Source organism: Pinus tabuliformis, chromosome X (genome assembly GCF_031772625.1).
Source record: "Pinus tabuliformis cultivar Carrire ecotype Pingquan chromosome X, CPIR1, whole genome shotgun sequence".
In the NCBI taxonomy this organism is placed as follows: Eukaryota; Viridiplantae; Streptophyta; class Pinopsida; order Pinales; family Pinaceae; genus Pinus; species Pinus tabuliformis.
This window is the reverse complement of record NC_142308.1, coordinates 1,270,396,760-1,270,412,718: the sequence shown is the minus strand read 5'-3', so window position 1 is coordinate 1,270,412,718 and position 15,959 is coordinate 1,270,396,760. Positions and strand designations below refer to the sequence as shown.

General features: G+C 33.4%; 1 protein-coding gene across 4 annotated transcripts in view; it reads left to right on the top strand.

Moving 5' to 3' along the window:
* Nucleotides 1–15,959, top strand: part of LOC149144622 (uncharacterized) — a 215,735-nt gene that overhangs the window by 142,776 nt on the left and 57,000 nt on the right. The window contains exon 5 of one of the 4 annotated variants that reach the window (XM_089449485.1): nt 13,924–14,338. The exons of the other annotated variants lie outside the window; for them this stretch is intronic. Coding sequence (XP_089305611.1) covers nt 13,924–14,226 — 303 coding nt within the window. The 3' untranslated portion in view covers nt 14,227–14,338. Of the gene's footprint in view, nt 1–13,923; nt 14,339–15,959 lie in introns of those variants that run through there. 4 annotated transcript variants of the gene reach the window in all.

Here is a 15,959-nt window from a genome sequence, read left to right as displayed (position 1 = left end):
TTTAAATTGTATTTTGTTTGTTTTGAATATCTTTATAAAAATTGTAAAATTGATGACATTATTTTTAAATTATTGTTTGTTTGTTTATTTTGATTAATAATATTATTGCTAATTTTATTTACACTATTTATGAAATGTTTATGATTATATAGAGATTATATATTTTTATATTATACTCATAATGTATTAATAAAATATTTAATTTCTTAAATTAAATATTTCTCTTTCGAATCTCTTGTCATGCTCTCCATCATTTCACATTTAACCCTTGTTTCATATAAAAATATATAACCTAAAAATGAAGGCACTAATCGTAAATAATTGGCAAAATTGGCAAATTAGGGACAACATTAGGGAATCCCCTCTACAATTGGAAATGTAGGGATGTGAAGTGAGATAACAAGTTATTTTTATGGTGACCATGGATATTTCAAGTGCAATTTTGAATAATAACTCTTAACATTGTGTTAAAAAAAAAATATTCACAAAAATAAATAAATAAAATTATATTTTAAAAATAAAGAACCATGTTACTATTATTTGATAAGTTATACATATTAATTATTATTTTATCATTTATTGACTCTACAAAGTAACTTTGGTCGAGTCTAAAGAGTCTATGTTGTTTGTACTTGACTAAAAACAAATGGAATTGGTCGAAGATATTTTAAAATATACGAAGATATTTTAAAATATATAGTGAACCCACTGGAAATGAAATCCCTCTCTTTACAATGAAGAGGAGATACACTAACTATGAAAAATCTTAATGATTTTTCTTGTAAATTTAAATGAGGATTTAGTCCATAAATTAAAGTGACACTTGCTAAAATTTTCAATTAGAATCATTTTACAAATTTGTCAATGATTTTTTTCAATTATGGTTCACGGTCACTGAGTGACCGCTACATTTACGGGTAATAATGCATGCATATCCACCTGAATGGATCTACCCATCGACTTATCTGGTCAGGAATAACCCAAAGGGTGTCGAGGAGATTTGACCCTGTGATCTCTCAATTGGAAAATTACTTAGCAATAAGAACTCGACCGATTGAGTTATCAATTGGGGCTTCAGATTTGCTAATATTATCTCCAACGAGCAAGGATTTTTTGTTATGAAATAAATTTCTTTGTTATCAAATGAAAATATTTACATACATATCATTCTCTTTATCAATGAATGAGGGCATAGATGAATGTGCTTACACAAAAACATTAGTCAATCAACTGAACAATATAGGAACTAGCCTTTCTCTTTATCAATGAATAACCTTTCTCTTTATCAATGAATAGAGCATATATGAATATGCTTACTAAAAAACACTAGTCGATCAACTTAATAAGATAGGAACTAGCCTCAAAATCACTAGTCATTCAACTTAGTAATATGGGAACTAGCCTTGATCCGAGCTAGCCTTGATAGGATTTTGGATTATCCATTTGGATTTTGAAGACTTTGAAATATGATGTTAAGATTTATTACAACAAAAGTTGTATCATATCAAAATTTAAGTTTTGTTATGCCATATTTTAAAGATCAATTTTACAATTTTAGGACTGAGGAATAAAAAGAATTTGAAATAAGTTAAGTATTGGGGGTTTTTGCAGTGCATTATATTAGATATCATTTTTAATTTTTTTTGGGGATTGAACTGCGTTAATTAAGTCATTCACCTATGACCATTTCCATGAGAGGTAGTCGTAACTGACTAATTTCTCATGATTTTTGAATAGTCCACTTAGCACTCATTGCATCGTTACTAATTTCTCATGATTTTTGAATAGTCCATTTAGCAGTCATTGCATCGTTAGATATCATTTTTTTTTTTTTTTTGGGATTGGACTACGTTAATTAAGTCATTCATCCATGACCATTTCCATGAGAGATAGTCGTAACTGACTAATTTCTCATGATTCTTGAATAGTCCACTTAGCACTCATTGCATCAAGTGATGCCCACACGGGTGAAAAAGTGGGATTGAAACTAGTGAAATAAATCACATAGCATCAACCATCACTTCCGGGGCTTGCACCCAGTAACCAAGACTTCTCGGGAGGTCACCCATCCCAGATCGCCTCTGGCTCAAGCGCGCTTAACTGTGGAGTTTTCCCTACAATCAAACCCACTTAGCTTGTTACCCCATTTGCAAAACCTCAGCAAGTATTGTGCCTCATGAGCCATTCAAGTAGAGTTCCCTTCACTCTTTCAAATTAAGTATTGGGGGTTTTCGTAGTGCATTATATTAGATATCATTTTTTTTTGGGATTGAACTGTGTTAAGTAAGTTATTCATCTATGACCATTTCCATGAGAGGTAGTCATAATTGACTCATTTCTCATGATTTTTGAAGAGTCCACTGAACACTCATTATATCGGGTGATGCTCACAGGGGTGAAGAAGTGGGATTGAAACTAGTGAAATAAATCACATAGCGTCAATCATCACTTCTGGGGCTTGCACCTGGTAACCAAGACTTTTTGGGAGGTCACCATCCCAGATTGCCTCTGGCTCAAGTGCGCTCAACTGTGGAGTTTTCCCCATAATCAAGCCCACTTAGCTTGCTATCCCATTTGCAAAACCTTAACAAGTATTGTGGCTCATGAACCATTCAAGTAGAGTTCCCTTCACTCTTACGAATTAAGTTTCGGGGGTTTTCACAGTGAATTATATTAGATATCAATTTTTTTTTTTTTGGATTGAACTGCGTTAAGTAAGTCATTCATCTATGACCATTTCCATGAGAGGTAGTCGTAACTGACTAATTTCTCATGATTTTTGAATAGTCCACTTAGCACTCATTGCATCGGGTGATGCTCACAGGGGTGAAGAAGTGGGATTGAAACTAGTGAAATAAATCACATAGCGTCAATCATCACTTCTGGGGCTTGCACCTGGTAACTGGGACTTCCCGAGAAGTCACCCATCCCAGATCGCCCAGATTGAAACTAGTGAAATAAGTTGTTAAGATTACTAGTTTTATAATTTTAAGAATGGGCAAGAATAAAAGTTTGAAATAAGTTGTTAAGATTTATCATAATAAAAAGTTTTATCATATCAAAATTTAAGTTTTGTTATGCCATTTTTTAATGATCAATTTTACAATTTTAGGAATGGGTAAGAATAAGAATTTTTAATAATATTAATAGATAAAATATTAGATGTTTATGAAATAAGAATTTTCATTTTAAGAATTTTATTATACGTTCATTAAATTGTCGAACCATGTGGACTCAAAAGTAGAGCTTATGTATTATTATAGATTTACATAGGGGAAATTGTCGAACCATGTGGACTCAAAAGTAGAGCTTATGTATTATTATAGATTTACATAGGGGACTTTGATATAGTGATACATTATTTTTTAAGGAAAATATGTTTTATAAGTTTAAGGATACTCACTGTTTTTTTTAAAGAAAGAAATCAACGTTCATCTTAGTCCAAAGGCTAGAATAAAGTTGTTGGTACAAAGTCAACCCACATGTATACTCACTTAAGAGTTCATAAACTTTAAAACCAATACAATAATATTCATAGGTACAAAACCATTTATATCAATAGAATATAACTCATAACTCATCATGTCACTAATAAGAAATTAAATATAGTAGAAAAAATAACAACCATTTCACTCAACCACTTAAATTAAATTCCTGTAAATAGAAAAAATACTTATTTTATTTTATTTTAAATAATAAAATATAAAATAAAAATACTTATTTTACTTTTTAATAAAAAATATAAAATAAAAATAAAACTTATAAAAATAAACATGAAAATGAAAAACCCAGCAACAAAGTTTATAAATTCAAATGCTTAAATGATGTTGTGTAAAGTATATGATATTGGTGTGAAGCATAAGAGTCATTATTAGATTACTCATCATTGGAATGAGATGTGGAATTGGATGAAAGTAATGCTGAATAATCTTCCAAATACATGGATTAGTCATAATGCTACTCAATATCATGTGTGTAATAGTCCCGAAATAACAATACGTAATTAATTAGATTAATCAAGCGATTTATAATCAACACACAATTTATCAACTAGTTAACATTAAATTTCAAAAAAATGTGAGGAGAGACAACTTACCTGTGGAACGCTAGTTGAATTCTGCTAACTACAACAAAGTCTTGGGGATGACTCTCCACCCAACCGTAGGCTCAATTGCACAAAATCTTGCTACAACTGGCCACCCTCGAGCCCTCAATCAACGTACTACTGCTAGGGTATCCTTTGTCTCACAACACTATTCTCCCAAGAGAATGGATGGTGGAATCATGGAATGATGGAATGCCTCTCATCTTCCTCCCCATCTATTAAATAGAGCAAACATTGGAAGGGGAACCACATGCACACACTCCATGTGTCAACATGCAACTTTACTGCTTTCTTGTTTTATTCTTTTTGATAGCTTTACTGATTTTTACTATTTTTCTATTTATTCTTATTTTGTTAGGTCCCTATAATACTAGTGATGCCCCCATTACTATTGTAGTTGTATCCCTTATTAATATTGTTGTGCCCCTATTGTCCCCATATTATTATTACCGTGCCCCATAGAATCCCTCTATTGTTATTTTTGTGCCTTTATATTATTATTGTTAGGTTGGCTTGGTTATATTGTGACCCCTTAGACTCCTATATATAGAAAGGAGGTTTTGTCATTTGTATCATCCAAGAATTGTTCATTTGTGTAATGTAAAGGAGGTTGCCCCCTCGAAGAGGCTGAATTATAAGGCGTTCAACTATCTTTTCTATCTTTTTGTGAGCTGGTTTCATAACATTTGGTATCAGAGCTTTGGATTCTAGGGTTTCGCTGCTCCAAATAGGTCATCGTGGCATTTTCGCTATATTTTTTTTTTTCTGTGACGTTTCAGAAGCGAAACAAAAAACCCATTTGAGATGAAATCGTGCTGAACCTCGGGTCCAAATTTCAGAGCTTTTCGCACTATATTTGCGGAGATATTATCTGAGGAAGTTGGCCTTTTTGCAGACTCCTGAATTACATTCCAAACAGGTGACCTTGGGAAAATCGTCATAACTTTTGTTTCGAGCATCAGATTGAAATTTCGTAAGAAGTTACAGAAAGAGGATGGATTGTAGTTTCTTGTGTATATTTTTCAGATACTAAGGTCAAAACAGTGACACGTGGCACTTCATACAAGTTCGCTCTTCTGGAAAGGTCTATAATCAGGTCATCTTGGGAGATTGTGCATAACTCTGCCTTGGAGAATCTAAATGTGATCAGACTAGTGAAATTGGAAAGAGGACACAGAGGGCTACTGCAGGTCGCAATTTTAGCACTGGATGATCCAAAAATACAGAGATACATCAGATTCAATGTTGAGCTCCTACAAAGTGAAAAAAGGTGTGTAATTTTTTTAAAATTTTTGCATAAACTTGGTTTGAGAAATTAGTTTGAATGAATTCAAAGGGCATAGTAAAGCATTATTATCAGTAATTGATGCCCCGAGGAAAGAAAATGCAAACACCTAGTAAGCAACCTGAAAGTTCTAGCATGACTCATGAAGAAGAGGAAGAAATGCAACATGATATATCAAAATTACGAGACCAAGTGCAACAAATGTCACATGCACAAAAAGTAATAGAATCTAAGATGGATGGTTTAAAGAAAGATGTAGAAGCTAGGATGGATAGTTTAAAGAAAGACTTAGAAGCTAAGATGGATTATTTAAAGAAAGGCGTAGAAGCTAAGATGGATGGCATGGAAGCTAAGATGAATGGCATGGACGCTAAAATGGATGGCATGGATGATAAGATGGAAGAATTGAAGATAAATTTGAATAAGTTGCTACAAGAAATGGTCACTAATGGTGAAAGGTTAGTAAAAGAAATTGATGATGAGAAAAAAAGAAATGCTAATCATGATTTCATAGACTCTAATATTGGATCGAAGACCCACCATATTCCAAAAATCGATATGAAGAAGTTTGATGGCAAGGATCCCGCAACATGAATACTATAGATGGAGCAATTTTTCGATCTCAATACTGTGTAAAACACACAAAAGGTACGTTTTGCAACCTTATATTTGGAACCAAATCAGTTTGTATGGTATCAATGGCTTTGCTCTCATAAACAAATTATCACTTGGGTAATTTTTACAGAAGAAATGACCACATTATGAGGATATAAAAAGCAACATTTTTTTTAGCCAATTGATAAGTCTCAAACAAAAGGGTTCAATGATGAAGCACATCGAGGAGTTTCAAAAATTGAACATAAGGGTAAAAAATATTCCAGAGAAGCATAGGATTGATGTGTTCATAGGGACTTCAAAGGATAATATCCAACATGATGTTCGCCTTTGGGACCCTGATTCATTAGAGAAGGCATTCAGGTTAGCAAGAAAAATGGAACGCAAAATTATGGCAACTAGGAAGCCTACCACTCACAACTATAAAGATGGAAGTGTTGTTGCCCCTAGCCTTCCACAACCTATAAGGTTGACACCACAACAATTGGAAGAAAAAAGAGCAAAAGGGCTTTGTTACAGTTGTGATAGCAAATACACTAAAGGTCATAAGTGTGCCGAGAAGAAATTATTCTACATAGATTGTAAAGAGGAAGAAGAAAAGGAACAAGAAAGATCAAAAGAAGAGGATATACTCTAGGAACAAAGCCTAGATAAAGAAGAAATGAATCTGACCATATCTTGTAATGCATTGGCTAGAATTATCACTCCTCAAACTATCAAGATAAAAGGACATATCAAGAAGAAAAAGGTAATAGTGTTGATTGATTCAGGAAGTACCCAAAATTTTATTCATTGTAAGATAACAAAAGAATTGAATTGCTTCCTATATCCAACACTAGAGTGTCAAGTGATGGTTGCAAATGGAGGAAAGATAAATTGCTCTGGAAAGTGCCATAATATCAAGCTATCCATGGGAGAATATGTATTGAATATCCCAATGCTTTCCTTTCCAATGGGAGGTGCTGATGTTGTACTAGGAGTCCAATGGCTACAATCCTTGGTACAATAGCTTTTAACTTTCAAAAACTTTTCATGAAATTTTATGCCGAAGGAAAGGAAGTTGAATTAAGGGGTATTGCAAGGAAACTGAGAAAGATAATAAGCTCTAACGGTATGAAAAAGCTTATAAAAAAGGAACAACGAGGTGTAATTGCACAATTATGTTCGCTAGATGTTTCCACATCGAAATTATCTATTTCTCCAGATCTCCAAAAAGTCTTGGACAATCATTCCAAGGTATTTGAGACTCCCAAAGGTCTCCCACCTATTCGTGATCATGATCATGCTATTCATTTGATTCCAGGAAGTGTTCCTCCAAACATCAGGCCGTATAGATATCCCTATGCCCAAAAGAGTGAAATTGAACGTATGGTTGCAGAAATGCTTGAGGCTGGTATAATTCAACCTAGCCAAAGTTCTTTCTCTGCTCCAATAGTATTGGTGCACAAGAAGGATGGATCATGGCGCATGTGTCCGGATTATAGGGAGCTCAACAAGCTCACTATTAAAGATAAGTTTCCCATTCCTGTCATTGATGAATTATTGGATGAATTGCATGGATAAATTTACTTCACCAAGTTAGATCTTCATTTAGGATATCATCAAATCAGAATGAAGACTCAAGACATTTTGAAAACAACATTTAGAACTCATGAGGGTTACTATGAGTTTTTGGTCATGCCTTTTGGCCTTACCAATGCACCTTCTACATTTCAAGGTTTGATGAATTCCATTTTCAAACCCTTCCTTAGAAAATTTGTGTTAGCATTTTTTGATGATATACTAATCTACAACACGTCTTGGAAGGATCATGTTGAACATGTTGACAGGGTGCTACAACTATTGGAGGATAAACAATTATATGAAAAAGATCCAAATGTTTCTTTGGAGTACAACAGATGGAATATCTGGGTCATATTGTATCTCATGAAGGAGTTAAGGTAGACCCTAGCAAAATTAAGTCCATTAAGGAATGGGAAATCCCCACATCCATAAAGCATTTGCGAGGATTTCTCGGGTTGACAGGGTATTATCGCAAGTTTGTTAAGAATTATGGGAAAATAGCAGCACCTCTAACAACATTGTTGAAGAAAGATGCATTTTCATGGACTCCAGAAGCAACAAAGGCCTTTGAACATCTTAAAGAGGCAATGTGCCAAGCATCGGTCTTAGCTACACCAGACTTCACAAAAACCTTTATTGTGGAATGTGATGCTTCCAGAAATGGAATTGGTGTTGTTTTAATGCAAGATGAAAGATCCATTGCTTTCGAAAGTCGTCCAATCAAGGGAAAGTATTTACAGAAAGCTATTTATGAGAAGGAAATGTTGGAAATACTACATGCACTTAATAAATGGCAACCCTACCTAATGGGAAGACACTTCAAGGTAAAAATGGATCATGATAGCCTTAAATACTTTTTAGAACAAATATTATCCTCTGAAGAACAACAAAAATGGGTTACAAAGATGTTGGGTTATGACTTTGAAATCATAGACAAAAAAGAGAAGCAAAATGTTGTGGCAGATGCACTCTCAAGAAAGGATGAGGATGTGGAAGCATTGTTGTGTGCCATTTCTATTATCCAACCAGATTAGATAAACGAAGCAAGGGAGGAATGGAAGAATGACGAAGAAGTGTGGGGACTTATTAGAAAGTTACAACAAGATTCCAGTACATTTGATACATTTAGCTGGAAAAATGATTCGTTATGATACAAAGATCACTTATACCTCTGTAAGAATTCCCAACTCAAAAAAAAGATTCTTTTGGAATTGCACGCTTCTCCCTTAGGAGGGCACTTAGGATTTTTGAAAACTTACCACAGGGTTAAGAAGGAATTTTTTTGGGATGGCCTTAAATCGGATATTCAAAAGTTTGTGGCAAAATGTTTGGTATGCCAACAAAATAAAGCTGAAACAATTAAGACACCAGGTCTATTACAACCTTTATCCATTCCAAGCCAACGTTGGGAGGAGGTTCCAATGGATTTTATCACAGGTTTACCCAAGTCTAAGGGAAAGAGTGTGATCATGGTGGTAGTTGATAGACTTACCAAGTATGCACACTTTTGTGCATTATCACATCCATTTAAAGCCAGTACAGTTTCTACGACATTTATGGAAACAATTCAAAAGCTACATGGAAACCCAAAGATTATTGTAAGTGTTAGAGATCCCATTTTTACTGGAAATTTTTGGACATAATTATTTTCTTGTCTTGGTACTCAGTTAGGTCATAGCTCATCTTATCATCCTTAATCTGATGGGCAAACTGAGATAGTAAACAAATTTTTGGAAGGATATCTTCATTGCTTTGTATCTGATAAACATACACAATGGGTCAAATGGTTTCCTCTGGCTGAATGGTGGTATAACACTTCATTCCATACTGCAACAAAAATGACCCCATTTACTTTATGGATATCAGCCACCATCCATCACATCATATTTAAGAGAAAATTCTAAGGTTCAAGCAGTGGAACATCACATCGAGCATCAACAACAAGTTCTCCAACTCTTAAAGGATAACCTCATGTTGGCGCAGAATAGAATGAAACAACAGGCATATCAACATCGCAGCGAAAGAAGTTTTGCTATAGGTGACTGGGTATTCCTACGGCTACAACCATATAAACAAATGTCCCTCAAGCAAGCTAAGAAGGATAATAAATTATCACCAAAGTATTATGGTCCGTACAAGGTGTTGCAAAAGATTGGTACTATGGCATACAAATTGGAGCTTCCTACAGCTTCTCGAGTGCACCCAGTTTTCCGTGTTTCATGTTTAAAGAAGGTTATAGTCGACAAGCTCCCAGTTCAAACAATATTGCCAGAACTTGACGAGGAAGGAAAAATTATATTGGAATCGAAAGCAGTCATAGAAACAAGAACTCGACAGCTACGAAATCGATCCATTTCAAAGTATCTCATCAAGTGGAAGAACTTATTTGCTGAAGATTCCACATGGGAGGATGAGAATTTTATACAGAAGCATCTAGAACTACTCAAGCGTTGAGGAAAACACTTTTTTGAAGGAGATGGGCATGTTAGGTCCCTATAATACTAGTGATGTCCCCATTACTATTGTAGTTGTATCCCTTATTAATATTGTTGTGCCCCTATTATCCCCATATTGTTATTACTATGCCCCATAGAATCCCTCTATTGTTATTTTTGTGCCTTTATATTATTATTGTTAGGTTGGTTTGGTTATATTGTGACCCTTTAGACTCCTATATATAGAAATGAGGTTTTGTCATTTGTATCATCCAAGAATTGTTCATTTGTGTAATGTAAAGGAGGTTGCCCTCTCGAAGAGGCTGAATTCTAAGGCATTCAACTATCTTTTCTATCTTTTTGTGAGCTGGTTTCATAACATATTTATATTTATTTAGAGCATGTAATTAATTTATTATTTATTTACTGTTACTATTTTTTTTATTTATTGTTTATTATTTATTTAATATCATATCATATTATATTATTTATTATTAAGGGACATTTTATTGTTTATTATTTATTTAATATTATATTATATTATTTATTATTTATTATTAAGGGACATTACATACTCCCCCACTTTAAGGAACTTCATCCCAAAATTAAGTTGAATTATCTATTATTTATTATTAAGGGACATTACAATGTGTGACAGGTTGATTCTATTTTAAATAGTGAATATATATGATATTGGTGTGAAGTATAAGAGTCATTATTGGATTACTCATCATTGGAATGAGATGTGGAATTGGATGAAAGTAATTTTGAATAATCTTCCAAATACATGGATTAGTCATAATGCTACTCAATATCATGTGTGAGAGGTTGATTCTATAATCTATATATATATATATATATAATTTATTAAATCTTATATATATATATATATATATATATATAAAAGATTTAATAAATTATTTATTAATTTTTTCAAAAGGTAAAATTTTATAATTTAATTTAATAAAAATATATATTAAATCAAGAGACATGTAGTTTTATATTATTTAAATTAAAATTAAATGAGTGAAAAAATATTATATACTAATATATTTAATTAATTTTAAATTATATATCTATCTATCTATATATATATATATATATATATAATTGTTTTTATTAATTCTAGAAAAAAATAGCACACGAGGTTTTAGATAGACGGTGATCGGGTGTTTTGTTAAAGCATTTTTTGATGTGAAGTCACTGGTTTAATTCCCCGCCTTGATTAAGGTGATATATTGGACATGATGAAGATGTAGTCCTGCGAAGCTTACAAAAAAAAATCTAGAAAAATAATAATATATAAGTTAAACATATATACATTTAAAAAATATAATTCACTTTATATGACTCTCGTTCATACAATTTTATTTTTTTTATTTTTTAATTAATCAATTTAATTAAAAGGACAAAAGGGATATAACCACTTTGGAGATAAATCTCAACCTTTGATTTGGTAGATTATTACGAATATTTTAAAATGTGTAGGTTAAAAAACACACACAAACACATATTTTTCCCAAGGAAATATATGGATAGATCCAACCAAAAGGATCACTTCCCACTGGCTTATTAGTAGAGACTAACACTGACACTGTTGAGGAAAATTGATCCCGTGACCTCTCATTAGCGAGACACTTTTAGCAACGAGACTTCAACAAATTTAGCTAATCCTATGGGCCAAAACATCTATTGATATAATTATGATATATATTCTCTTTTTTTTGTAAGCTATATGAAAATATTTATATTACGAGACAACTGATTTTACATTGATATCATTTGTGTCCCAAAAGAAATTATGGGATCTCATAGACAGATAGACTGACCATAACTTGTTCCCATGATCCCATATTTAGCCAAAAAAGACAACAAGAAACACTTAGTAACATACTAACTAACTCGCCCATTAAGAGTTCCATGCATTGGAGTTGTTGGGTAATCAAAAGAAAACTGTGTGCACATATAGCATAGTAAGCCATATTGATAGCCATGAAAACATAGTAGTAGTAGACATAACATAGACCAAAAAGAAACCAGGCACCATGCAAGACTGCTAGTCTAAGATAATGATTGGAGAAAGAGCATTAGAGTTGCCTTGAGGTGAACCACTTGTTGGTGCATTGATAATAGTTGGAGAGTGCGTCTGCAAACCAGATTTAGAGTCTCAATTGGACACCACGAAACATTCCACCTGAGTTAGTTTGGTGACTATGTCATCCAAGTTGTATCTAATGTCCCAGAGGATCCTTTTGATCTCCTCTTGTCCTGCAAATATTTGATGATGGTCGACTTGCTTGTCACGAATGACCATGTGAAGCAAGGTTTCTAATTGCTAGTGCAAAGCCACTGAGTGGAAAAAGTGAAGTCTCCTTTTGCAAAATTTGCCTGGGTTAGAAGTCTATGTAAAGGTGATGCCAGTAATTTTAGAGTAGGAGTAATATGTTTGGTCACCAAATTCCTTGGCTTCCAAGTGAAGGATCTCATTCTTCACTTCAGGAGGGGCAAAGTCAAAGTGGTAAGCCACTGACTACCAACCAAAATGACGCCGACGTTGAGAGGATATTGAGAGGCAGATGATCCTGCTGCGCCACCCGATGATTAGGTTGGCAAAGCCGAGGTGCCATAAGGACAATGTTTTGAAACAAACTTGGTTGGGTTGGGCAAAGCACAAAGAAAATGGTAGTGTGGACAAACAAAAGGGTGTGAGCAAAAATCGAACCTAAGTACTACAATGTTGGATGGATATTAGCTCAGGAGTGTAGAAAGTGGTGGGATAATAAAAGCGATACACTAAAAAGACGTCGTCGACCATGAACTAGGTAGACAAACCTACACACCCTGGGCAAACAACATCTCTTTGACACTGTCTTGACAAGAGGTGACATATAAGAACTCTACAAAATAACCTTTGGAATGCTATGACCAGACAACTATCAAAAGCAAATTGAAAATTGTCCCGAGTACCAGACACCACATACAAGGATTGAGCAACTAATGATATACCTACAGAGTTGGGGATTTGAGAGGATGTAGAAGGAAACATAGCGACCAGTTTAAATGAAGGGCATGTCGTTGTGTTGTGAATAAAGAGAAAAAAAACATGGGCACCTACAGTAACCAACCAGAGTGTCAAACCTAAACAAAATAGGAGAGCAAATGGAGTGACAAAAGAAAGGTAACAATGACAAGTGTAAATAAATTGATAAACCTGCCTCAAATTTGCAAATCGATAGCATAGCTTGACTGTAGTCGAGGGAAAAGAGAAGGTGGTATGCAGGCATCGATATAGTCCTGAAAATCCACCACTCTAACCTGATATCCTTTCACTTTTAAAAAACCCCATACCCTAAGGATTTAATGGACCGAAAAGCTCATCTGAAGGAACAACCGCGAAGGAGAAACACGTGTATGTTACAACACACACATTAACACCTGCATTAAACACCCCAAACATGTGTGCTCTTCCCTGGAATGCCTCCATTATCGAACTCATCAGCTGAAAACTACGAACCAGAGGAATGTCGAACAAGGACTCCTGTCCCTCCACTTGCCTATATTTAAAGTGATGTGACGATAATCACTAAGGTTGATCATATATGCGGTGGGAAGGCCACGTGCAAACCAATTCCAGACAAGTAATGACGTCGTCACTTCTCCCCATGCTTGCTTTCCTCTCGGCCACTATAATCTCTCCCTTACTAACTATAAATGCACCTATCAAGGATAATAATAATATGTTCTCTTCTTTTAATATATTTTTTAAGATATTTTATAATCATGATATATTCTCTTTTATCTATATATATATATATAAACATTAATAAATAAATGTTCTTTCTAATTCCATTAAAATTAAATTATAATATATTATAATTATCAATTATTAACGATTCTCTAACATTTTTAACTTTTGGCAGGTTGTAGCAGGAAATGTGAGAGATAAGGGAACCGTTTTCATATATGGTACTCTCGGATCAAATGATGTCATTGTTAATATCAATGATTTAATGAGAGAAGTGAAAATAAGTTGGTGGAATCTAGATGCGTTTGCTGAGAACGAGGATAATAAGAAAATGTGTATTTCAGATATCTTAAAATTAATGGATCAAAAGGTTATCACGCCTCTTATTGGCCAGATGTTCACGCTAGAAGAGTTTAAGCGAGCAATTAATGAATCCGAAAAATATGCAAGAGGTGGGAAAATTATTCTCATCAATTAAAGCAGACGCTATCTCTAACCATTTTTATATACTGTAAACATCATTTAAATGATTAATATGTACATTATTTCTTATTCTTTTTATATATCATAAATATTATGATTTGAAGGTATTTTTAGAAAGTTTATAATCAGATATATTAGGGTTCATGAGTATTTGATTTCTGGGAAAAAAAATCATATTTTTAATTATAACAAATATCATTGCATTATTCATATATATATATACCAAAAAATAATAAAAGTAGTTGTATCAATAAAAGTAAATTTTAGTTTTTAGTCATGAAAATTGACAATATTTCTTTATATCTAACGGGCATGTGTAATATTTGTAGAGTGCCCATCCTTTAGGATGGAAGTGATATAGGTACGATGATTCAAATCCAATCCAACTTTGAAATTGTTATCTTTTATGTGTTATTGTCCTTGTTGATATCAGACTAAGAAATATGTTTAAAATATTGTCTACTCCATTTGCATTTCATCATAAACGGGTTGTTATGTGAATTTGTAAATATTGTAAAGTAATTTTTTTTATTTAAGCTTCATTTCTAATGCATGGATGACTAAGATTTAGTCACCAAAAAGTTGTATGAAAAAGTAATTTGAGTGCATTAATTGAAAAAGTAATTTGAGTGCATTAATTTATAGAAATGGTTAAATTTCTACCTAATACTTGCTTGGGTGAAACCCATGAAAATATGTTTAAGGGATATTTTTATTTATTACTTCTTTTTTTCTTTTTTTTGTTTTGTTTTTAGAGGTATTTTATAATATATAGTCAAATTAAAGGTATTGTTTAATATGTCATGAACACACGTGATATGTCAGAGGTTCATTGAGTGAAGCCCTTGTGCTTTCATTTCATGTCTTGAATGTTTTTGGTCCACTTGTGTATGAGCATTTAAGATGTTGAGAGATTGAATCACACATTGAAGGAGGGTGGTCTCATTTCATTTGAATAAGCTCAGATTCCTAGCAAGTGAAACTTCCCAACCAATGTTGAGAAAAGAGATTTGATCTTCTTCCTATTCTTTTGGGAGCACTAAGATTTAAAGGTTTCTTCTATATCTCCTCCTTTCCATACATTTTTTTATCCATATCATGCTTTCCAATTCTTTCCAAACTTATTTAGTAAAGGAAGAAAACATAATTATGTGTTCCATGATTTCACTACTTGTTGGCATAAGCTACACCAACCTCAGTCATGAAATATTTTCTTCTAAAGTAGTTTTTCTTCTAAAGTACCTCACAAGTAGGAGCCTTATTCTTTAAAATTAGCTATGTGAAAATGTTATTTTTGGAGGGACACATTAATCTTTATATAATTCCCGACCACCAAGTTTGTTGTCCTTCTCAACCTTCTCCCAGGAAGCCTCTATAGCCTAGCTTAGGTAAATATGTTCCAGCGGGATTGAGAGACCAAATCAGTTTGTCCTCATATTCTCAAATTTTAGCATTATTTATGACACCTCAACAAGCTCCCCCTGAACTTGACATCACTTTCCATCAATAACAATACTTAACATCAATGATGACCATTGCCAACTTGCTCAACAATCTCCCCTTAATGGAAACAACGTTAAACATTGTTGGTCATGATGTAAAAACATTCTTTATCAAACTGGAGAAATTGTCATTGTATACTCACTCTCCCCCTTTGATATTGATTTGAAAAATTGAGGAGACACTTCTCCTCTCAAAAACTGACTGTCCTCAGACACTTTGCAAGTA